This window comes from Nerophis ophidion, linkage group LG20 (genome assembly GCF_033978795.1).
Source record: "Nerophis ophidion isolate RoL-2023_Sa linkage group LG20, RoL_Noph_v1.0, whole genome shotgun sequence".
Taxonomy (NCBI): domain Eukaryota; kingdom Metazoa; phylum Chordata; class Actinopteri; order Syngnathiformes; family Syngnathidae; genus Nerophis; species Nerophis ophidion.
The window spans coordinates 29,583,991-29,609,152 of NC_084630.1; the positions used below are offsets into that span (position 1 = coordinate 29,583,991).

The window sequence follows — 25,162 nt, forward strand, 5'->3', positions numbered from 1 at the left end:
TCAAAATGATCATGAGAACGGTGAGCAAAAACCCCTGGTGAATGACCTGCGGAGAGCTGGGATCAAAGTAACAAAGGTTACCATCAGTAACACACTACGCCGGCAGGGAATCAAATCCCGCAGTGCCAGACGTGTCCCCATGCTCAAGCCAGTGCATGTCCAGGCCCGTCTGAAGTTTGCAAGAGAGCACATGGATGATACAGCAGAGGATTGAGAGAATGTCATGTGGTCAAATGAAACCAAAATAGAACTTTTTCGTATAAACTCAACTCGTCGTGTTTGGAGGAAGAAGAATACTGAGTTGCATCCTAAGAACACCATACCTACTGTGAAGCATGGAGGTGGAAACACCATGCTTTGGAGCGTTTTTTCTGCTAAGGGGACAGAACGATTGATCCGTGTTAAGGAAAGAATGAATGGGACTATGTATCGTGAGATTCTGAGCCAAAACCTCCTTCCATCAGTGAGAGCTTTGATTGGCTGACCAAATACTTATTTTCCACCATAATTTACAAATAAATTATTTAAAATTCCTACCATGTGAATTCCTGGATTTTTTCCACATTCTGTCTCTCACAGTTGAAGTGTACCTATGATGAAAATTACAGACCTCTGTCATCACTTTAAATTGGAGAACTTGCACAATCGGTGGCTGACTAAATACTTTATTGCCCCACTGTATTGCCCAGCCCTAATAACAGATTATGCAAACTGTATGACATTGTATTGACCACGCCCCTTTTGCCACAGGTGTATTGCCAATTTTGGGGAATCCCTGCAATATATTAAATTTGTCTTAATGTAAAGAAAACAAAACATTTTTTTTAAAGTGTGGCAGCTTTTTTTTTGCCCTGGCAGGGAGCCACAATCAATTCCATGTAGGCGAAACACTGATGTGCTTGGAATGCATGTGCGTCATGTAAATGTCAAGTATGAATGAAATAGTATTTATTTTCTTAGTACTTACTGATTTTATATTCAGACTTTTTTATGTGTTTCACTTTCTGCTTTAAGTAAAATGTCATTGTATGTTTTTACAATGAAAATAAAGGGTATCTATCCATCTATCAATCAGTCTGCATGTCTTTAACTGATCCTTACAAAGTTGAACCTGATTTATGTAAGGTTGTGATATGCATTTCAAAAAGATGGCTTTACCCAAAGTCAGTATTTTTTAGTGCTTGAAAACTGATTTTGTTTTATGGTATCTCCTCTCTTTGCTGTTATGCAACACACCTTTTTAAGGTTCAAATGTTTAATCAACATCGCTTGCTTCATCACATTCTTGTGGTCCAGCAGGGCATGTTTTTGTAGAAAAAAGGCTGTTTGCAATATCCCAACCCACATCAGTACAATGGAGCTCAGGCTGAGGACCCAAACAAACTGTGGTTACGCGTATCAAGTGGCAAACACGGTCCAGGCGGCCATAATGAGAGCATAAACTGGGGGAAAGCCAGCAGATCAGCAAAAACAGCTGCAGTTATCTGAGCTGCCACGCCTGGACAGAACATCATGTGTTTTATTACACAGTGATTTAAATGTGTCTATGTTAAGCCTCATTTTAAAATACATGAAAGAAGTAAAAAAAAAACAGTGTTTTGGGTTGTTGAGTCAGTTTTAGAGTATGTCAAAGAAGTAGAAAAATAAACAAAGTAGTTTGAGAGGATGAGTCTTATCAGGTGCGTGGTTGTGGTCAAAGTAGTGCTGAGCAAGTAGACTGTGTGGATTGGTGTTGACGCTGCTCCTTGGAAATTTCCGTAGAGCAATCCTTGTTGGTCCGAGACTTGAATGTGTGTGTTTTAGGGTGGGGGTGGGTTTGTGTGAGGCAAGAAGGGGGAAGCAGCAATACAGTATATTGGAGAGCTGTTTTATGTCTGGAAGTGAGACCAAGGAGGTGGTGGGACTATTCTGAGATTTTGGACTCTGGATTATCATGAGTGTGGGACCTATGATGGTAATTTTACAGAAAGTATACACTTATCTTGTACATATCTTTCTTTGCTCGCTATTTATTAAGCTCATTTAAAATTAAATACCTCCTAGAAAAATCCCCTTTTTGATGAAGATTTAAATTTGTTGATTACATAAACTATTGTGCTGCTCATGTACTTTCATACTACAAGAAATGGAGGTCAACGGCGAATATTAGTAATGTTTTTAGCTTTGGTTTACATCAGAGGTGTCCAAACATTTTCCAGCGAGGGCCACATAGAGAAAAATTGAAGGATGCAAGGGCCACTTCTATACATTTTGTATATGAAACATACTCAAACCAAAACAATGTAGGTGGACATATGCTAACATTTGAAAAACCCTTTTACATCTTAGCTTTGTGTTATAGATAACAAAGCAATACAATCATTCATGATTATTTTAATAACGATTTGTATTTATATTAACTGTTACTAATATTGCTATTATACTGCTTTTGAGGACTTTAGTACACTCAAACATATTTCTCACAAGACGTTTGTACACTTTTACATCATGACAGGACACATGGAAATCATCAAAAACCTTATCCAGTAAGACACTCAGGCCATTTTGGTTTTCATGTCCCTTTTTTGGAGGATTTGGTCCCTTTTTAATTTTTAATACTTTTTCATTCTAATTTGATTGATTGAGTTTTTTTGTTCTAATTTGAGACCAGTTTAATTTGTCTATAGAATAAGTCAAGGGCCAATAAAAATCGTGCTACGGGCCACAAATGGCCCCCGGGCCGCACTTTGGATATCCCTGGTTTACACGGTACTCACTTATTATGGCAGATGTGAATGGTTTGAAACTGGACAGGCACCTTGTTGATTAAGGAGCAAAGTTGACTTTATGACAAAGGCCTCCTTTTCAGTTTTTTGGTGTGTTACATTTAAAAAGAAGTGTTATCAATTGTAAATAGAGATGTCCGATAATGGTTTTATTGCCGATATTTGATATTTCGATATTGTCCAACTCTTAATTACCGATTCCGATATGAACCGATACAGATATATGCAGTCGTGGAATTAACACTTTATTATGCTTAATTTTGTTGTGATGCCCCGCTGGATGCATTAAACAATTTAACTAGGTTTTCCAAAAAATGCCAACATGGCACTGCCATGTTTATTATTGAAGTCACAAAGTGCATTATTTTTTTTACCATGCCTCAAAACAGCAGCTTGGAATTTTGGACATGCTCGCCCTGAGAGAGCATGAGGAGGTTGAGATGGGCGGGGGCAGGAAAAGGGGTTTTTTTATATTGTAGCATCACGGATGAGTTAGTACCGTTAGGGGTTCTGGGTATTTGGTATGTTGTGTTACGATGTGAATGTTCTCCTGAAATGTGTTTGTCATTCTTGTTTGGTGTAGGTTCACAGCGTGGTGCATATTTGTAACAGTGTTAAAGTTGTTTATACAGCCACCCTCAGTGTGACCTGTATGGCTGTTGACCAAGTATGCCTTGCATTCACTTGTGTGTGTGAAAAGCCGTAGATATGATGTGATTTGGCCGTCACGCAAAGGCAGTGCCTTTAAGGTTTATTGACGCTCTGTACTTCTCCCTACGTCCATGTACCACTCCGTACAGCGGTGTTTTAAAAAGTCATGAATTTTACTTTTTGAAATCTATACCGATAATTTCCAATATTTCCTTTTAAAGCATTTACCGGCCGATAATATCGGCTGTCCCATATTATCGGACATCTCTAATTTTAAACACTGAAATTGCAACATTTCACAAGCACACGTGGTTTGCATTCGTTTACCCCGCACACATGGCTAAGAATAAGTGGCTGCCACCTGCTAAGTAATATTGCCTCATTACATTTTTTCTTTTATAGATCAGCGCAGGTCATTCCATACATGCATACATCTATTATTAATTTGTATCAAATTAAGGCCTTTTCATTTTGTATTCATGGACTTGGAACTCGCTATTGTCTTGAGTACGATAAACAATGTTTTTATGCACGATGAAACCAAAGGTTTTTGCATGAAATGATACATCATAACAGCAGATATTGAGAATGTTCACTCCTGCTTTGCAGTTGTGTTTTTTTAATAACTTAAAAGGGCCGAAAATGTTAAAACTTGACTTTATTAAGTTGATACAGATGCTTCTCTTATACAACAATGGCTTAAGTTAAGTGTTATTTTTTCTTCATATTATTTTTTTATGTATTTTCTACAACCTGTGGATTCAGAATTCAGTAAATGTGGATTTTTTTTTACAATTTGTAGCTTTTTATTAGTCGATTTCATTACGATTTGTAGCTTTTATAAATAGCCGCCTGAATTGTTTAAAAAAAAAAAAGTGTTCTTAATCTAGTTCTCTGAATTTTTTTTTTTTCAATTTTTTGTTTTTCATTTGTGTTTTTAAAATCCGATTTCTTTCTACTTATCTTGCAGAACCTGCTGCTCTGTGAAGGTGTAAACAACCAGAGCTACATGTGCGAGTCAGGTCACTGCTGCGGAGAATCTCAGTGCTGCAGTTACTACTATGAGGTCTGGTGTAAGTGTTCCGCTATTTCTAGACCACATTCTCAATAGACGTGCGTACAAGATTTGATTACATACGCTTGCTATCCATGTGAGCATCATAAAGATAAGTCATCTTTGAAGTCCCATCTTGCAAAGTATCAAATTGATACGATAGTGCTATAATATTCAGCGCAATCAGGTTCCCATGAAGATAACAAACTGGCATTTGAGACATTTGTTTTGCTCTGATTGTCTTGAATGTGAAATATAAAAAGAGGATATCTCTCTCACGTCAGCTAGTGAAGAGCTAGTGCAAATATGTATGCAACTCTTTATGCTAAAAACTGTTAAAAGAAAATGTGGTATGTTGGTGATTGCCCAATTGCACATCAGGACTATATTATGTATTTTATGCCGCCTCTTATTTGAGATGAGTTGATGTAAACCATTCCAAGATCCAGTTACAAATGCAGGCTCAGTAAAAAAAAAATAGTTGTCATCAGCTGCACATATTTTCCATTGTATTATGGATTATAACTTCTGTTTTTTGCCACAAATTTATCACAGCAACAATGAACTTTAAACTATTGACTGGCATCTCGTTTAACGCTATAGACAAAAGTGTTTACCTTGTCTGTCCATCCATCCATCCATTTTCTACCGCTTATTCCCTTTGGGGTGGCTGGGGGCGCTGGTGCTGCATTCAAATGTAATCTTGTCTTAAAGTACGTAGCTTGGGCCAATTGCATCTGATCTTGATAATTACGGATAGAGCCATTAAAATTGTAAAAACACGGAAATATTTTTAAATTTCCCTGAGGGAACTCCCCTGAAGGAATCAATAAAGTACTAGCTATCTATATGCCAGATAATGGATGGGCATTAGTCAAAAAATTGCGGCGCTGCCAACACTTGGTTTCTGCAGGAGACTTTTGAAAATGTCCCTGCTCTCGACATCCCAACCGAAGTTAAAAATACAGTAGTGACTCAACACAGGATTTTAATGGATTTCTATAACCGAGCTTGTTGTTTCATACACTAACTTCATGAATTGACATTAAATTAATCTGTGTTTTGCCCAAAACGCAAAATTTTTAACATGTAATATGTCTTTTTAAAAGAAAAACTAATCTCTAAATAAGAAATATTGTACGGAAAACAAAACAATAGAATGTGCTGTACTACAACAGTGTTTTTTTTTTTAAAGAAATGTACTGAATGTACTAACAGTGGTTTGGTTTTATAAACTAATATACTATACTACAACAATAGTGGTTGTATGAATTAATGTAAAAATGTACAGCGTTAAACTTCGAGAGCGACCGCGGTAAAGTTGGTTTCACATCGATTGATATTTGTCTCCGTAGCTACAGCTATGCCCACACTACTGTTTAATGGTACGGTGTGCTCTCACGAAAAGGGCCCCTATAAACGCTAGTCATTTATGCTAAGGACAGCGGACTTCTAATGTAGCTCTTTTGAGCTGCTTCTCCGTCAAAGATATCATCAGCAGATTTTCATAGATTAAATTCTTCTGTTTAGCAGCCTTTGCTGGCACTGCTAGGGCTGGGCGATATGAACGAAAATGTATATCTCGATATATTTTTTAACTTAAACTCTATATTCGATATATATCTCAATATATTTTCCGGTGAAAGTTTACATATAAAGATATTAATTTTTTAGCAAAATTTAGTGAAATTGAAGTGAGTGACAATTGTACTTTAAACAGTCAGTGGCTGTTTTATTAACCCAGTTAGTCAAGATGGGTATTAACAGCACAGAAGAGAAACTGTTTAAGTAGCACAGAATTACATCACATAAATAAAATAGAAAAATATTCTTCCTACAAAAAATAAATAACATAGCTGTGCAAATAATAGATATATGGCAGCATTTCTCGTGCAAAATATGCCCGGCTTGGCAACTGGAGATCAGTTTGGATTTGGGCTTACATGGCAAACAACTCAAATGAACGTTTTATCCAAATGAACGTTTTATCCAAATGTGTCCATGTCGATGCATTGTGGGTTTTCTGGACGGACGTGGTCTACATCGCTAACAGAAACATCTAAAGAAGAGAATCCCTCTGCCATCTTCCACTAGTTTTTTAATATATGAATCGCTCTCTCGTCATCATTTGGGGTGTCAGTTGTGATTTCCCTTCATGGTTCCATGGCCCGCCCTATCTTGCCTCTTATTTGTCTTATCTCAACCAATCGTGAATCATCAAAGTGAACAACCAACCAATCATGGGTGTTCTTATACGTGCAAGCACGTCTTGGAAGGAGGAAGGGGAGGGGTTTAGAAGCCCATGAGAGGGAGCGAGTGAGAACCAGGAACACAACAAATAAAGCGGTGTATGGTCATTTTAACATGAATTTAAATATATCGATATTAAGATATTTTCTTAATTCATATCTTGTAAAAAAATATATATCAGAATCAGAAATAACTTCATAAATACCCGAGGGGAAATTAAAATTTTCAGCACTATCCCATTCAAAATCAGACAAACATTAGACAGGATTGCTGACGGGTCTGTCAACTTCCAGCGCTCTTTACAAAAAAGGTGAGATCCAGGTAAACAATGGGGGGTAAGGAAAAAACAAAAAAATTGGTCTAAGCCTGGGCCGCTGAGGCTAAGAGAAAAAACAACTCATAGCCATGGCACACATCAAACATAAAAAAACACAAAGGACATTAAATAGAGCAGAGTTATATTGCATATGCAATATATTGATATATCTTAGATACGCAATATATTGCCCAGCCCCAGATTCTGGTTCATTATGGTGCAGGGTAGACCAGCACTACATGCTACACACAGAACTGCCTCGCCTTTATGGTCGTCATGTTTTTGATTATTTATTTAATCAATTCAATTAAAATCTTCCACTTTCTTCTTTTCTGCACTCTCCTTCACACTCTTTCATGGTTCCCATGGTGGGAAAACAAAGTTATGTCGATCTCTAGCTTATAGGGTAATGGTGACGAAGAAGGCTGAATCTTTCGGTGGCTAAACTTAGAGGTTTCATTCTGTCCTTTGCTACACCAACTAGCGGTGAGAGGGTTCCTGACGCAAATTTATGCCTGCAACTTAAAGAATAACAAAAAGCTGATAGCTCAAAATACTCTCAAGTTGAGGTACTGTACCACTGTATATCATATTACTCGCACCCTATCTTAACAGCTCTGAAAGCAAGGAAATCCGATTTAATGGTGAAAAGAAAAGGTGGACTGTGCGTCAATGTTGCGTCAATGTGCCTCCTTAAGTCTTTATTTTAGGAACAATGACGACAAAACTGTCTTGAAAGACAATATACAGGAAGCCATGGAGCTCTGTTTTCATGGAGTTAGTAAAGAGTTTTCACATAGTGTAAAACAAGGGTTTCCAAACATGCCTAATCTTTTGCCTGAGTTTTTTTTTTTGGCAAATGTTTTTAAACGTAGTAATACATACCTGTTGGTCATATGGCAGCTTCAATATAGATGTATAGCCTCTGCGTTTATTACTGTTGCCTTAATGTCAGGGTGACTGACCTTCAAATTAGTTATGGTTTAGCTGTCATAAAACTGTTTGCATTTTTCTCCATCGGGTCAACCATGAAATGTCAATATTTCTACATTTCTTTCTTCCAAGTGTAGACCTATTGAATTTTGCTTCCGTATTTTACCAAGACAGTAGTTGTAATCTCATACGTAACAAACCGCATCTCCCTCTGAAATAGGAATACATCCAATCACAACTAACTTTTCTTACCCACAACATATGATTAGATTTCATTTCTATCAACATTTTTATATATTGCCCAATATGTCAGTTCATTTTGTCAGTTTTTCTTAAAATGCCTTTTTTTTTATTAGTTACGGTCTTGATTTTAGTCATGAGTAAAAAGGTCGCTGTAAGTTATTTGTTGAAATCAATAAAAAACAATTATATAGTCGTTAATCTTGAGTGCTTCATAATGCTTTACAAACTTACGACACATCTGGGCAAGGGAAAACTCAATGAACTCCAAATGGGTAAAAGAAGAATCCTTGAGAAGGGATCGCAGATGTATTTACCCCCTGTCCAGGGTGACCAGCTGCCATATATGTCGAGAGGGTACAGTTATTGGATTGTTAGATTAATTAATTGTTAAATTAATAGATACAGTGGGTGTCCAGTCCATTGGAAAAACATGTAGTCATGGGGGGAGTTTCTTCCAGCCTCATTCAGCTATATACACAGTGGACTTTTGGGGATAATAGCGGTATATGTTATGTATCAGTTCCATCCATCCATCAATTTCTACCGCTTGTCGCGGGGGGTGACACAGAGATGTCTATAGCTGTGATGGAAGTGTGGTCCAACAAGTTGTCCATTTCGAGTCTCAATTCTGGTCAACTTGAACCTCCTCTAGACAGGTACCTCTCCAGAGGTTAACTGTGGCCATCAGGCAGAAGATAGGGACAGAGCAGAAAACTGGCAGATCAACTGGTCTACAAAGGAGTGTATTTAAAGGCTAGAGCATATAAATGAGTAGTAAGGCATGACTTAAATGCTTCTAAGGTGGCATCTCTTAATCGTTACTGTTAAGGCATTCCAGAGTACTTGAACTCTGGAACTTGGTAAAATGCTCTAAAGCTCGCAGACTTTTTTGGGACTCTGGGGTCACAAATAAGCAGGCGGTTTTCGAATTTAGATTTCGGTGTGGAACATAGGGTTAAATAAAATCAGCAAGTGCTAGTAGTTTGTACATAAGTAATAACACCTTTAAAATCGCACCTACAGTGTACCGAGAGCCAAAGTGTTCCTCTAGCGCAAGGGTGCCCATTACGTCAATCGCGATCGACTGGTCGATCTCGGAGGGTGTGTCAGTCGATCTCAAGCCAGGCATTAAAAAATAGACATAAAAATGAGCAATCATCAATCATACCAAGACTTCACTTTCGTCAGTTGTTTGACATTCTCGGCACCCGAGGATCTTGTGAGATGATGCTGGCTGCTGCAAGCTCATATTTAAGAAAAAAATCACTAACAGGGCGGACGCAGAGAAACACATTTTATTTCTAGAGACTCCGTACCTACTGTCAAAACTCTAAAGACCGACTGCACAGTTCCTGTCTTCACCATAAAAGACCTGTTTCATCCTGCCTGTGCTAACAAAATACGAGTCTCAGAAAGCTAGCGTGCACAAGCTAGCAAGCTACGGAGTTTGATGCCAATGTATTTCTCCCCCGCCCTCAGCGACCGCTTTCTCACTTGCTTGCCCACCCGCACAGTCACTGACGTCACTCACCTGCTGCCAGACATTAAAGGGCCACACACATATGCTACTCTCATAACAAAGTGTTTAAAACAGACTCCTTACCCAGACCAGTAGTCTCGCATTTTCCATCTAAATCCGTCTTCGGGATGGAGGAAAGTGGTGTTCTGTGGGGATTAGCCTTCTGCTTTGTTTTTAGCCCCGCTCGGCCTACTGCCCTCGGTAATGGCACCATTCCCAAAGTATGTGGGCTCTATTGATAACCTCACTAACAACTTTAACGACGCCCTGCGCGAAACCATTGATAACATAGCACCGCTAAAGTTAAAAAAGGCTCCAAAAAAGCGCACCCCGTGGTTTACAGAAGAAACTAGAGCTCAGAAATTATTATGTAGAAAGCTGGAACGCAAATGGCGCACGACTAAACTTGAGGTGCACCATCAAGCATGGAGTGATGGTTTAATAACTTATAAACGCATGCTTACCTTAGCTAAAGCTAAATATTACTCAAATCTCATCCACCGTAATAAAAACGATCCTAAATTTTTGTTTAGTACGGTAGCATCGCTAACCCAACAAGGGACTCCTTCCAGTAGCTCAACCCACTCAGCTGATGACTTTATGCAATTCTTTAGTAAGAAAATTGAAGTCATTAGAAAGGAGATTAAAGACAATGCGTCCCAGCTACAACGGGGTTCTATTAACACTGACACGATTGTATATACGGCGGATACTACCCTCCAAAATACTTTCTCTCGTTTTGAGGAAATAACATTAGAGGAATTGTTACAACGTGTAAATGGAATAAAACAGACAACATGTTTACTTGACCCTCTTCCTGGGAAACTGATCAAGGAGCTCTTTGTATTATTAGGTCCATCAGTGCTAAATATTATAAACTTATCACTCTCCTCGGGCACTGTTCCCCTAGCATTCAAAAAAGTGGTTATACATCCTCTTCTTAAAAGACCTAACCTCGATCCTGACCTCATGGTAAATTACCGACCGGTGTCTCACCTTCCCTTTATTTCAAAAATCCTTGAAAAGATTGTTGCGGAGCAGTTAAATGAACACTTAGCGTCTAACAATCTATGTGAAACCTTTCAATCCGGTTTCAGGGCAAATCACTCCACGGAGACAGCCCTCGCAAAAATGACTAATGATCTATTGCTAACGATGGATTCTGATGCGTCATCTATGTTGCTGCTCCTCGATCTTAGCGCTGCTTTCGATACCGTCGATCATAACATTTTATTAGAACGTATCAAAACACGAATTGGTATGTCAGACTTAGCCCTGTCTTGGTTTAACTCTTATCTTACTGATAGGATGCAGTGTGTCTCCCATAACAATGTGACCTCGGACTACGTTAAGGTAACGTGTGGAGTTCCCCAGGGTTCGGTCCTTGGCCCTGCACTCTTCAGCATCTACATGCTGCCGCTAGGTGACATCATACGCAAATACGGTATTAGCTTTCACTGTTATGCTGATGACACCCAACTCTACATGCCCCTAAAGCTGACCAACACGCCGGATTGTAGTCAGCTGGAGGCATGTCTTAATGAAATTAAACAATGGATGTCCGCTAACTTTTTGCAACTCAACGCCAAAAAAACGGAAATGCTGATTATCGGTCCTGCTAGACACCGAACTCTATTTAATAATACAACTCTAACATTTGACAACCAAACAATTAAACAAGGCGACACGGTAAAGAATCTGGGTATTATCTTTGACCCAACTCTCTCCTTTGAGGCACACATTAAAAGCGTTACTAAAACGGCCTTCTTTCATCTCCGTAATATCGCTAAAATTCGCTCCATTCTGTCCACTAAAGACGCTGAGATCATTATCCATGCGTTTGTTACGTCTCGCCTCGACTACTGTAACGTATTATTTTCGGGTCTCCCCATGTCTAGCATTAAAAGATTACAGTTGGTACAAAATGCGGCTGCTAGACTTTTGACAAGAACAAGAAAGTTTGATCACATTACGCCTGTACTGGCTCACCTGCACTGGCTTCCTGTGCACTTAAGATGTGACTTTAAGGTTTTACTACTTACGTATAAAATACTACACGGTCTAGCTCCATCTTATCTTGCCGATTGTATTGTACCATATGTCCCGGCAAGAAATCTGCGTTCAAAGGACTCCGGCTTATTAGTGATTCCCAAAGCCCAAAAAAAGTCTGCGGGCTATAGAGCATTTTCCGTTCGGGCTCCAGTACTCTGGAATGCCCTCCCGGTAACAGTTCGCGATGCCACCTCAGTAGAAGCATTTAAGTCTCACCTTAAAACTCATTTGTATACTCTAGCCTTTAAATAGACTCCCTTTTTAGACCAGTTGATCTGCCGTTTCTTTTCTTTTTCTTCTATGTCCCACTCTCCCGTGTGGAGGGGGTCCGGTCCGATCCGGTGGCCATGTACTGCTCGCCTGTGTATCGGCTGGGGACATCTCTGCGCTGCTGGTCCGCCTACGCTTGGGATGGTTTCCTGCTGGCTCCGCTGTGAACGGGACTCTCGCTGCTGTGTCTTGGATCCTCTTTGGACTGGACTCTCGCGACTGTGTTGTATCCATTGTGGATTGAACTTTCACAGTATCATGTTGGATCCGCTCGACATCCATTGCTTTCCTCCTCTCTAAGGTTCTCATAGTCATCATTGTCACCGACGTCCCACTGGGTCATTATTGTCACCAATGTCCCACTGGGTGTGAGTTTTCCTACCGAGGATGTCGTGGTGGTTTGTGCAGCCCTTTGAGACACTAGTGATTTAGGGCTATATAAGTAAACATTGATTGATTGATTGAAAAACGAGTATGCAAGTTGGACAAATGAGATGCCAAATCCAACCACTTTCATGTGGTATTGGACAGAAAGGAGGACTTTTTTTTTCCTCCATTTGAAAATGCGGACGTTATCAGCACCACTGTCTAATTCCAATGAATGCAAGTCATCAGAATCAAATACACCAACTTATATCCTTGTCTTCATGAAAGAAAGGAATCTATGTGTGTTAAACATGCTTGTATTATCATTAAACACCATTAACTTGTTAACAAAAATGTCTCTTTCATAAATAAATAAATATAAATTATAAATAGGAATGAGGTAGATCTCCTCGACTTGGTCAATTGAAAAGTAGCTCGCCTGCAGAAAAAGTCTGAGCGCCCCTGCTATAGCGTTACCTTCTCAAAGTGAGAGTTTATTTTGGACAGCATTTGCCCGAATCCACATATTTTATCTTCATTAATAGAACCCAATTGAAGCTGGTACAGGGTGTCTTTAATCTCCTTTCTCATGAGATCAATTGTCTCGGTAAATAATGGAGCTACTAGTAGAAGACCCTTGTTGGGTTAGCAAAATGAACAAAGGTTACTAATTACTTAGTACGCAGTAGTAAATAGACCATTTTCTTGATATGAAAAAACAGATAAGTAGCAGGATTGATTTACCATACCAAATTCCATCTACTAGAAAATATTTTGAAAGCCACTATTAAGTGTATCCATGCTTTTGTCACTTTTAGATATGCAATATGCCAAACTCACCACGTTAACATTTCTCCCACTGTAGGGTTTTGGTTGGTGTGGGCCATCATCTTCATTTTGAGCTGCTGCTGTGTGTGTCACCACCGGCGCACCAAACACAGACTGCAGCAACAGCAGCGACAGCACGAGATCAACCTCATTGCTTATCGTGAAGCACACAACTATCCCTCAGTGCCCTTCTACTTCAGTAAGACCTACTTGTATTCATTCATACATGCAGACAGTTTATCATTTGTTGACCTAATTGTTATCCTTGCCTGAAAACTTGGAGCTGGGAGCAGATGCTCAATACATTTACGTGCACAAAAGAAAACCAAATTGTTGCATGATTTGGTTGGAACCAACTGTCTAAAACATAAAAAACACCTTAATAAGATTATTATTATTATTTTTTTTTTAATCGGATTAACATACCGAGATACCCCCTCTTCATCATTCTCGTCCTTTTTCTTCTTATCCTTCCCCTTTCCTATGTTACCTGGATGGCGGTGATTGAGGGTGGTTAGGTCCATTGCTAGACACTAAGCATTTAGTGTGTGTCGAGTCGACATCCAATAGCAAATGGACTTGGACTTAGACTTAGACAAACTTTATTGATCCACAAAGGAAATTGTTCCACACAGTAGCTCAGTTACAAAGGAAAGAAGGGTAAGGATGGAAAGGATAATGCAATAGGACTGGGCGATATGGACAAAAAAGTACATCTCGATGTATTTCTACTTAATCTCAATATTTGATACATGTCTAAATATATTTTCTGGTCAAAGTATACCTATAAAGATATTCATTTTTGAGCGAGATTCAGTGAAATTGAAGTGAATGCCAACTGTACTGTCAACAGTCAGCGGCACTTTTATTAACCCTGTTAGTCAAAAAAGGCTATTAACAGCACAGAAAAGAAAATGTTTAAGTAGCACAGAATTACATAACATAAATAAAATGCCATCCATCCATTTTCTACCGCTTATTCCCTTTTTTTGGGGTCGCAGGGGCGCTGGCACCTATCTCAGCTACAATACAAATAAAATGGAAAAATATTATTTCTACGTAAAATAAATAACATAAATGTGCAAATAATCCATTTTTGGCAGCATTTCTCGTGCGAAATATGCCCGGCTTGGCAACTGGAGATCAGTTTGGATTTGGGCTTACATGGTAAACAACTCCAAATGAATGTTTTATCCAGACGCATACATTGTTCCAAATGTGGCCGAGTAGACGCATTGTGGGTTTCCTGGACGTCGTCTACATCAGTGGTTCTCAACCTTTTTTCAATGATGTACCCCCTGTGAACATTTTTTAATTTAAGTACCCCCTAATCAGAGCGAAGCATTTTTGGTAGAAAAAAAGTGATAAAGAAGTAAAATACAGCACTATGTCATTAGTTTCTGATTTATTAACTTGTATAACAGTGAAAAATATTGCTCATTTGTAGTGGTCTTTCTTGAACTTTTTGGAAAAAAAATATAAAAATAACTAAAAACTACACATAGAAGTAATCATCAACTTAAAGTGCCCTCTTTGGGGATTGTGATAGAGATTCACATGTATTCATGAACTTAATTCTAAACATTTCTTCACAAAAAAAGAAATCTTTAACATCAATATTTATGGAACATGTCCACAAAAAATCTAGCTGTCAACACTGAATATTGCATTGTTGCATTCACACTTAATGAACTTACATTCATATTTTGTAGAATTATTATTCAATAAATATATTTATAAAGGATTTTTGAATTGCTATTTTTAGAATATTTTTAAAAAATCTCACGTACCCCTTGGCATACCTTCAAGTACCCCCAGGGGTACCGGTACCCCCATTTGAGAACCACTGGTCTACATTGCTAAAAGAAACATCTAAAGAAGAGAATCCCTCTGCCATCTTCCACTAGTTTTTTAATATATAAATCGCTCTTCTCTCCTACGAATCTGTTGTCATCATTTAGGATGTCTGTTGTGATTTCAGTTTCTGGTTCCAAGACCCTCCCTAGTTTGTGTCTTTTTGGCCTAATCTCAACCAATCATCATAGTAAACAACCAACCAGTCGCGGATGTTCTTATACGTGCAAGCACGTCTTGGGAGGAGGAAAGGGAGGGGTTTAGTAGCCGATAAGAGGGAGTGAGGAGCGAGGTAGAACAAGGAACACAACAAATAAGCAGCGTTTGGTAATTTTAACATGAAATAAATTATATCGATATTACGATATTTTCTTAATTCATATCTTGTTTAAAAATATATCGCTATATCTTACAAACTCCATATATATCACCCAGCCCTATAATGCAGGTATAAAGTAAACTAAAAATGTGCCAAAGTAGCAATATAAAATATAATTTATTTTTAATATTTAAATATTATATATACAGTATATAATATATACTGATATATTGTTATTATATTATATTCCTATAATATATACAATATACAACAAATCCCAAATACCATGTACAATATTATACTATATGTAACAGCTGCAGCAAAAAAAGTGCAGCATAAAATAGAAGGTAGATCTAGCAGCAAATATACATTATAAACAATGAGAGGTAGCTAACATAGAATCGGTCAGGTAGTAGACGGATATCATCTATTGCTGTATGGCGAATGATTATACAGCTGGATGGAGTGCGGAATGAAGGAGTTCTTGAATCAAACACTGTGGGAATGAAGCTGAAGTTAATTTCCTTTATTTAACAGGGAAGTAGACCCATTAAGATTCAAAATCTCTTTTGCAAGGGTGTACTGACCAAAATAACAGCACAATCTGATTGCAATTTACATGCATTTGCGATTATACATAGATTGTGCAATTTGTAAAAATATAACTGTAGCACTTGGGGTAGGGGGGGCTGCACCCTATCTCAGCTGCACTTAGTATTTAAAAAAAGAATTGGTTAAGTAGATAGTTATGAACATTTTTCAAGTAACAGCCCATTTTCCCTCCTTGTGAAGAGTTGCCTTTTATTCACCGCAGCGCTTACACGGATACACATTCTCTTTCTCGTCCAGTGTAGGTCACTTGTACACGATGTCTTCTGAATCGTTTTTAAAACTTACATGTTTTACCCGGGTAATCCAGTTTTGGTACTTTGTTCCCGGCATGTTACAGATTCTGTTTTGTTTTGCTGCTGCAAGGATGAAGCTTCCATCCACAGAACTTGGGAATGTGGGCTCATTAAAGGAGCGAGGCAAGTTTCAGGTTACGGGATTCAATCAAATAACAACATGACCGCTATGGATAGACATTAAGATGACAGAAAATAAATCCCAACTTTTTGTAAATATATGGATAAATGGGAGACTTATTATACTGTATAAGTAAAGAAGAGACAACATTGTAATACAAGTATAAGAATGCTAGATGCTTGAAAAACATCTCATCTATAAGCTACATAAAGAAGCCTAAAATGTATTTTATTTAAATGTTAGCAATGTTTCGGGGTTCTTCACAATGAAACCTTACAATGTATTAAAACCATAAACTGCTATGAAAATGTTAAATTGAGTAGATGGCAAGTTATTGTATCATAGAGTAATCCCATATTTTGAAATGCAAATGTTGCTCCTCTGACATGCAGCATTAAACGTAGTTAAAAATTGTTTGTGAAATCCCCTCATGTTTGGTGCTAAATGTTCCCTCAAAAATAATGTTTAAAAAAAAATACTTAAAGCCTTGTCAAGCTGTTTAATTCCATCCATCCATTTCCTACCTCTTGTCCCTTTTTTGGAGTCGCTTAGGGTCGCTGGAGCCTATCTCAGCTGCATTCGGGCGGAAGACGGCGTACACCCTGGACAAGTCTCGACCTCATCGCAGGGCCAACACGGATAGACAACATAAACACTCACATTCACACATTAGGACCAATTGAGTGTCGCCAATTAACCTTACGTATACTATTTATATTTATATAATCTTCACTGCATATGAATATCTGCTTCAAATATTGGTTATCGACCTCCTTGACTGTTAATAATCAGTATCGCCCTTGAAAATAACAATTGGCGATATTTAATAGTTATTTTCCACTTGGAAAAACAATACCAGATACAGAATCAGAAATACTTTATCAATTCAGATTTTCAGCACACTCCCATTCAAGAGCAGACATACATTAATTATTACAGGGTCATAGTGTGATACAGTATGCAGTGATGGAATGTTGCGATACAAATACACTTTCACTCGCAATCCTCTTCCTTTTTAAAAATTGCACTTTTCCGACTTTGGGGGAAGTTTGAGTTGTCCAAAGTTTTTTATGAAGAAAGAAAAAAAACAAGTACATTTGTATTTTGTAATCGATTTGAAACCTGTTCGATATTTAAGTGTATATCAAATTGTTAACCGATTTTAGACCGAATTAAATGAAATCTAATCGATTTGGGAAATAGCCGAGAAGGTAATACTTTTGGGTGTGGCACACTGAGAAACGAAATCAGTCCGTCCAAAATTATTGTGGTTAACGGTTCATAATTGCAACACAAGTGTGTTAGGCTGGCTTACATTTTGTCTGTGACACATGGCTGTTTCTTTTGTAAACCCATTGTTTTCTGTTGTTTTTTTATCTTCTTCCCAAGGGTTTCTACCAAGCTACCTCCTGCCAGATTATGAAGAAGTAGTGAATCGGCCGCCGACCCCTCCCCCACCATATAGTGCCTTACACACAGGACCATCCACAGCAACCTCACAGCCTCATCCTGAGCAGCAGGAAGGACACTGTCCCGCCACTCAACCCATGCCAGTTCCTCCAGACTCTGAGCGCCATTGTAGCAGACCCAGTTCGGAAGCGCAACGACCCCCCTCTACTTTAGATTTAAGTCCCAACGCGGACGACAAGCCGGTGCAGACCACACAAGACTCGAGCATGATACTTTTGTCCGAGGGGCTGAGTAGAGAGGGACTCGAACAAGAGGAGAAAAGAAGCGACTGCAAGGATCCTCTTCTGAAGGATCTGTCCGATGACAAAGATCGACTCCCTAATGGCAGACGGCGACGATTCACCGGGGACTCCGGGATTGAGGTGTGTGTGTGCGGCTCACGCGGGAGCAACGATTGTGGTGGAGCAGGCAACCAAGAAGGCAAGGAGTTGCGGGAGCTGGACAGCCTTCTGGGTCGCGAGGGAGACGAGGAGGAGGCTGGAGACTTCTGCGACAGCTGTGTTCAGCGGTCCTCCTTCACCGTGGAGGAAGAGCGGGCGCTGGGCGCCTCGGAGAGGAGAGCGGCATCGGTATCCTCTCAGACGCCTCACCACACAGGCAGCGCCTCACCGTACCCTCCGGTGTGTCTCCTCCTGCACACAATCAGCGAGCAGGACGGTCCTTACCAAAGCACCAGCACAGAGGCCCAGGGTTGAAAGACACCTTGGTAACCGCAACAAAGGACGTAGAAACCTTATATGTGTGTCAAGACTTTTAAAAGGTGTGGTGCAGATACCATGTAGAGCTTCAAAGCTAGGACTGAGGGATAAGAAAACAGCCCTATTACACACTGGAACATGAAGCAGCCTTAGTTAGACAGGAAACCTCTTCTGAAGCAGCTCGGTCAGTGGCTTTGAACCCTTTTGCACACTTGACACATGCCAAAGACTAGACCACTAGAACAGAAACGGGAAGATGGCTAATCTCATTAGGTGTACACAACTAATTGCAACCGTTTCTATTCGTCTGTGTCACACATTCAACAGGTCCTTCCAGCATAAATGTGTGTTTGAGCAAGCAAGAACATCTGACCTGCACCTGAAAGTGCTTTTTTCAGCAATTTCTCAAAAAACTAACTCTGCTTGGGTCCTATTTCTTGCGCTCTATCTGAACCACTAGTTAAAGTGCATTAACAAGTCGTCATACGATGAGCAGTTCCTATTTTGCACAAATTGTATTTATATTTTATAAATTAAGCTTTTAACAAAAAAGACCATCATTCTGTGTTTCATCAGTCTTACATGGTTCATTTCAAGACTGGAATGGAACGGAATAGTCACTTGTTGGGTCCTAAATGGTCTTTTTTGGTAACTTTATGAATGTTAACAATATGTGCCTACCTGAAAAGCTGACAAGGAGAGCGTGTACCAAAATAATTCTTACAGATACCGATGAGGCGGACATTACTTTCGCTCACATAAGCAGATGATCATGTTCACCAGCTGCAGCGTATAAAAGCACTCATCTCAGTGGCTGCATTTACAGTTATTATATATTATATCAACAGACTTACCGTATCCTTCTCCTACAGTGGTATTCAGAAGTTACTGTCATTTAACAACAAGTGCGTGCATAAGCCATAATTTGCACAAAACAATGCTAAACATTTTGCCCGTCTTCTAATGCGTGATGTTTAATAACCTGAGGGATGAATTGTGCCTTTTAAAGGGCGCTGAAAGCTTTTTTTTTTTTTTTCACCATGGTTCAAATGGTGTTATTGTCTTACTGGACTCGTCATGAAAGTTGTAGTAGTACTCTTCAATATAGTACACATGGCACAAAATGGTACATGGCAAAGAGGCTCTGCATCTTGGAAATTGTGTAGAAGATACAAAACCTGTTAATAAAATGACTAAATTGTAAGAATAATCCTATCCATGAATACAATGCATTCACAAAGTATTCACAGCAGTTCACTTTTACCCCATTTTATGTTATAGCCCTACTCCAAAATGGTATAAATGTATTTTTGAACTTAACATTTTACACACAATTTTCAATAATGACAATGTAAAGTTGTTTTTTTATTAGGCAAATGTATTACAAATAAAATGCTAAAAAGTCACATGTACCCAAGTATTCCCAGCATTTGCTAAATATTTCGTTGATGCCCCTTTGCCAGCAATTACAGCCTCAAGTCTTTGAAAACAATGCCACTAGCTCGGCACACCGATCTTTTGGCAGTTGCATGCATTCCTCTTTGCCCATTCTTCTTTGCAGCACCTCTCAAGCTCCATGACGTTGGATGTTAAGTGTTGGGTGTTATCCTGGATGTCTCTGTATTCATCGTTCCCTCTATCCTGACTAGTCTCCCAGAACCTGCCACTGAGAACCATCCCCACAGCATGATGCTGCCACCACCATGCTTCACTGTAGGGATGGCATTGGCCTGGCATTCACCCCAGAGTTCAATCCTTGTCTCATCGGACCAGAGAGTTTAGTTTCTCATGGTCTTGGGGGTCTTTTTAGGTGCATTTTGGCAAACCTTATATCAACAAATAACTTCCACTATACATACACCACACAGGCCTGATCCCTGCAGAGATAGTTGTCCGTCTGGAAGGTTCTTGCTCCACAGAGAAATGCTGCAGCTCTGACAGAGTGACCAGTGGGTTCTTGGTCCCTGACTAGACTAAGATGAATGCAGCAATGTACAAAGACATCTTGGATGAAAACCAACGCTTCCCATCCAACCTGATGCAGCTTGAGGTGTTGCAAAGAGGAATGGGCAAAACTGCCCGAAAGTAGGTGTGCCAAGCTTGTGGCATCTTAGTTAAAAAGACTTGAGGCTGTACTTGCTGCCAAAGGCACATCAAAGTATTGAGCAAATGCTGTGAATACTTATTTTTGAAAAAAAAAATGTTTACATTGTTCAGTTCAGTTTATTTTCAGTCTAACAAAAACATATTCAAACATGGATCACGATTCAAAAATGAATAACATGACTGAAACAGGCAGAAGCAAAAAAGCTTATATGCCCAACATAAACATTTTTTTTTTTACATTCAATTAAGTTACCTTTTCTAATAATTTTGTAATACAAAAAGAAATATAGTCATTCAGCATTTACATTTAAGTTGCCCTTTAACAAATAATACAAAAATATGTACTTACACACATGCACTTTTGTCATTATGGGGTTTTGTCTGTATAATTTTGAGAACAGCCGTAACATAAAATGTGGAAAAAGTTGGATGCCGTGAATATTTTCCAGATACTGTTTGCCTCGCAGTTTAAACGTGACCATACTGCACTACAAAAAGCAAATGGTCACATGTCAAATACAACTGAACTGTACCCTAACAAAATCTCCCACCAACTGCAAGATGAATGCGCATGGAAAACATATTTGTTACAATTAGTGCATCTGGGATAAGCTCCAGTCAAAAATGGAAAGGATTTTTGCAGACCGAACATTCAGCAAACTTTACAAAGCACAACGTTTTCAGCTACTGTAAAAGTATGCATACTCTGAAACATAGCGCTGTCTGTTTTAGTGCCGTTATTTGTGTGATTCCATATAATTTTACCCATCAACATACACCTTGTGGTACAAGTACAGTAGTGTAAAGAGTTATTTTTCCTTTGATAATTAAAATAAAAACCTGTCATATTTAAATAAAAAAAAATGGTGTACAATGACAGGACATGTTTTAGCCAAACATGAAAATAAAAATCATTAGCCTTATTTGTGAAGGGGTACACCGTGATTGAACATGCATGTTTGAAGGAGAAATCATGCCAAAGACTTGTTTCGTTCATCATTGTGTGGAAGTGCACATATCCTTTTGAATGTCAACTACGCCAACATCAACCAAGGTGGATGTACTTTCAATAAACATTTCGATTTAATCTGAATATTGTCTCCGTATGGTAAATCAGCTTTCTTAGTCTAAACGTTAAGGTGACTCATGCATGTTGTGAAGCAGGCAGTGTTCTCTTGTGCAGGAAGTGAACCCTGAACCTTCTCTCGCTATGCAAACATCGGTATCGCACCGATGGCAAGTACAGGAACAGTATTGCCGATACTCACACTTTCAACTGGAAATATTTCAAGCTTTTTAAATGATTTATTTTAGCCTTTAATTTGTTAATTATGATTATTATAGGAGTAAAACACAGGACAAACAAAAAATATAACCAACCCCTATGTGGTCAATAGAACCAGTGATGTGTGGTTAAGGGAGGCAAAATCTTACACAGAAGAAATACGTGTAGACCGCAATATGATGGTAGTCACACATAATAGATGCAGTGGGGCCAAAAAGTATTTAGTCAGCCACCGATTGTGCAAGTTTTCCCACTTAAAATGATGACAGAAGTCTGTAATTTTCATCATAGGCACACTTCAAATGTGAGAGACAGAATGTGAATTTATTTGTAAATTATGGTAGAAAATAAGTATTTGGTCAACCATTCAAAGCTCATACAGATGGAAGGACGTTTTGGCTCAAAATCTCACGATACATGGCCCCATTCATTCTTTCCTTAACACGGATCAATCGTCCTGTCCCCTTAGCAGAAAAAACTCCCCAAAGCATGATGTTTCCACCCCCATGCTTCACAGTAGGTATGGTGTTCTTGGGATGCAACTCAGTATTCTTCTTCCTCCAAACATGACGAGTTGAGTTTATACCAAAAAGTTCTGTTTTGGTTTCATCTGACCACATTACATTCTCCCAATCCTCTGCTGTATCATCCATGTATCTATTTTGGTATAAACTCAACTCGTCGTGTTTGGAGGAAGAAGAATACTGAGTTGTATCCCAAGAACACCACACCTACTGTGAAGCATGGGGGTGGAAACATCATGCTTTGGGGCTGTTTTTCTGCTAAGGGGACAGGACGATTGAACCGTGTTAAGGAAAGAATGAATGGGGCCATGTATCGTGACATTTTGAGCCAAAGCTTCCTTCCATCAATGAGAGCTTTGAATGGTTGACCAAATACTTATATTCCACCATAAATTACAATTAAATTCTTTAGAATTCCTGGATTTTTTTTTCACATTCTGTCTCTCACAGTTGAAGTGTACCTATGATGAAAATTACAGACCTCTGTCATCATTTTAAGTGGGAGAACTTGCACAATCGGTGGCTGACTAAATACTTATTTGCCCCACTGTATGTGTAGACTGCAATATGACGCCAGTAAACAACTCCAAAATGTAAAATGTTAGAATAAATAGAATTGGGCTGTTGTAAATGTATTTTCTTTATCATTTCCTATTAACTATTGCAATTCTCTCCACTCTTTCCAACAAGTCAACGCTAAAGAGACATCAGACTTTAGACCCAGAACACCCCATATCACCCCCATTGTATCCAGTCTTCATTGGCTTCCAGTCAAATTCTGCATTGAGTTTAAGATCTTAGTCCTGACTTTCCGTGCGTTGCGTGGTTAGGGACCCCCAGTACATGACTGACGTATGTCTCTACTCTTTAGGCCGGTTTTCTAAAGATCCCAAAAACTCATTTTAAAACCCGTGGAGACCTGGCTTTCCAGGCTATAGCTCCCAGACTCGGGAACAACTTGCACCAGTCATCTCCGGGATCTTGACTGTGTTGACAATTTTTAAGAAACATTTGAAAACTTCTCTTTTTAGGAAAGCTTTTAGTGAATGCACCTTTTAACTATCATTTTCAAACCACTTAGTATCTTTTTTATGATGTTGCTCCTGTTTTAATTGAATTGTTTTACTTCACCCAGGTTTTCTACAGCGCTTTGTGATTTTATCTCTGGAAAAGTGCTTTATAAAAGTTTGAACATACCTCAATTAATGTTTTCTTTATTTTCATGACTATTTACATTGTAGATTGTCACCGAAGGCATCAAAAGTAGTTATGTACTTAACAAAGAAAGGTGAAATAACTGAAAATATGTTTTATAGCCACCCTTTGCTCTGACTGTTTTGCACACTCTTGGCATTCTCTTGATGAGCTTCAAGAGATGGTCACCGGAAATGGTTTTCACTTCACAGTTGTCATAGTTTTGATGCCTTCAGTGACAATCCACAAGGTAAATAGTCATGAAAATAAAGAAAACACATTGAAATGAGAATGTGTGTCCAAACTTTTGGCCTGCACTCTATATAAAATGCACCAAGACATTCTAATGTCTTTAAAATAAGTGAGAAATATCATTCTTGCTAATCGGACAATAATCAGATAATAAACTTTTAAAACTAAATGAAAAAAGGAACTTCGACAACAAAATAACTGAGCTTTTCCTGGAGAAGTATAGGCCCATGGATTTCCAGTCAATTATCTTCTTTTTTTTGTTACCAAATGAATAACATTAGCAGGGACAAGCAGTAGAAAATAGATGGATGATTTGAGCACAAGAAAAAAAAAGTATGTGCCTCAACAAAAATGAACCTAACCCAGGGGTCGGCAACCCAAAATGTTGAAAAAGCAATATTGGACCATCCATCCATCCATCTTATTCCGCTTATTCAAGGGGGCAGCAGTCCAAGCAGGGAAGCCCAGACTTTCCTAAATACAAGTAATCTGTCTGGAACTACAAACAAATAATACTCATGTAAGTGTTATAATGAAGACACATGATGTAAGTGTCTATATTTGCTATATTAGCCTACTATCAAAATGACTGTGTCGCAAGCTGACACAAATCTTCGTTGACAGAAATGTTAAAATGTAATATTCTACAAATTTTTACAACATTAGTAAAACTTCTCAGCGAGTGAGATAACTCCTGGAAATGACTGTCTTAGAATGGCCAAAGGTATAAATGCGTGTGTCCAAGTTGAAAGAAACGTCAGGCTATCTTCTTCTCATAACTATAAGAAATGCAGCCAATATTACATACAGATAATGTGACATGCACATATAAATTAGGATGATTGAAGGATATTAAATGAGGTCAAATATACCTACAAACGAGGCATAGTGATGCCTAAATAGCATGTTAGCATTGATTAGCTTGCAGTCGTGCACAGACCAAATATAGCTGATTAGCACTCCATAACAAGTCAATAACATCAACAAAGGTCACCTTTGTGCATTCACGCTCAGTATAAAACGTTTGGTGGACACAATGAGACAAAGGAGTGGCATAACACACGTCTTTCTGTGACAGCGTCGGAGAAAGTTTCATAAGTAAACAAACCTGAGTCACGTTCACACAACGGTGAGTTCAAAGGCCGCTGAAATTAGTAGGACAAAACGGCACTTGCATCAGTGAAGAC

At 38.8% G+C, this 25,162-nt stretch overlaps 1 protein-coding gene across 3 annotated transcripts in view; it reads left to right on the plus strand.

Annotated features, from left to right (window-relative positions):
- The window catches only part of wbp1lb (WW domain binding protein 1-like b), a 50,229-nt gene extending 28,416 nt beyond the window's left edge, over positions 1-21,813 (plus strand). The window contains exons 1-4 of one of the 3 annotated variants that reach the window (XM_061880946.1): positions 1,826-1,954; positions 4,387-4,489; positions 13,285-13,446; positions 17,836-21,813. In XM_061880946.1, the coding sequence (XP_061736930.1) occupies positions 1,934-1,954; positions 4,387-4,489; positions 13,285-13,446; positions 17,836-18,611 (1,062 nt within the window). In that variant the 5' untranslated portion in view covers positions 1,826-1,933 and the 3' untranslated portion in view covers positions 18,612-21,813. Of the gene's footprint in view, positions 1-1,825; positions 1,955-4,386; positions 4,490-13,284; positions 13,447-17,835 lie in introns of those variants that run through there. The other 2 variants (XM_061880944.1, XM_061880945.1) reach the window with 2 other exon arrangements.
- The last annotated feature ends 3,349 nt before the right edge of the window (positions 21,814-25,162 follow it).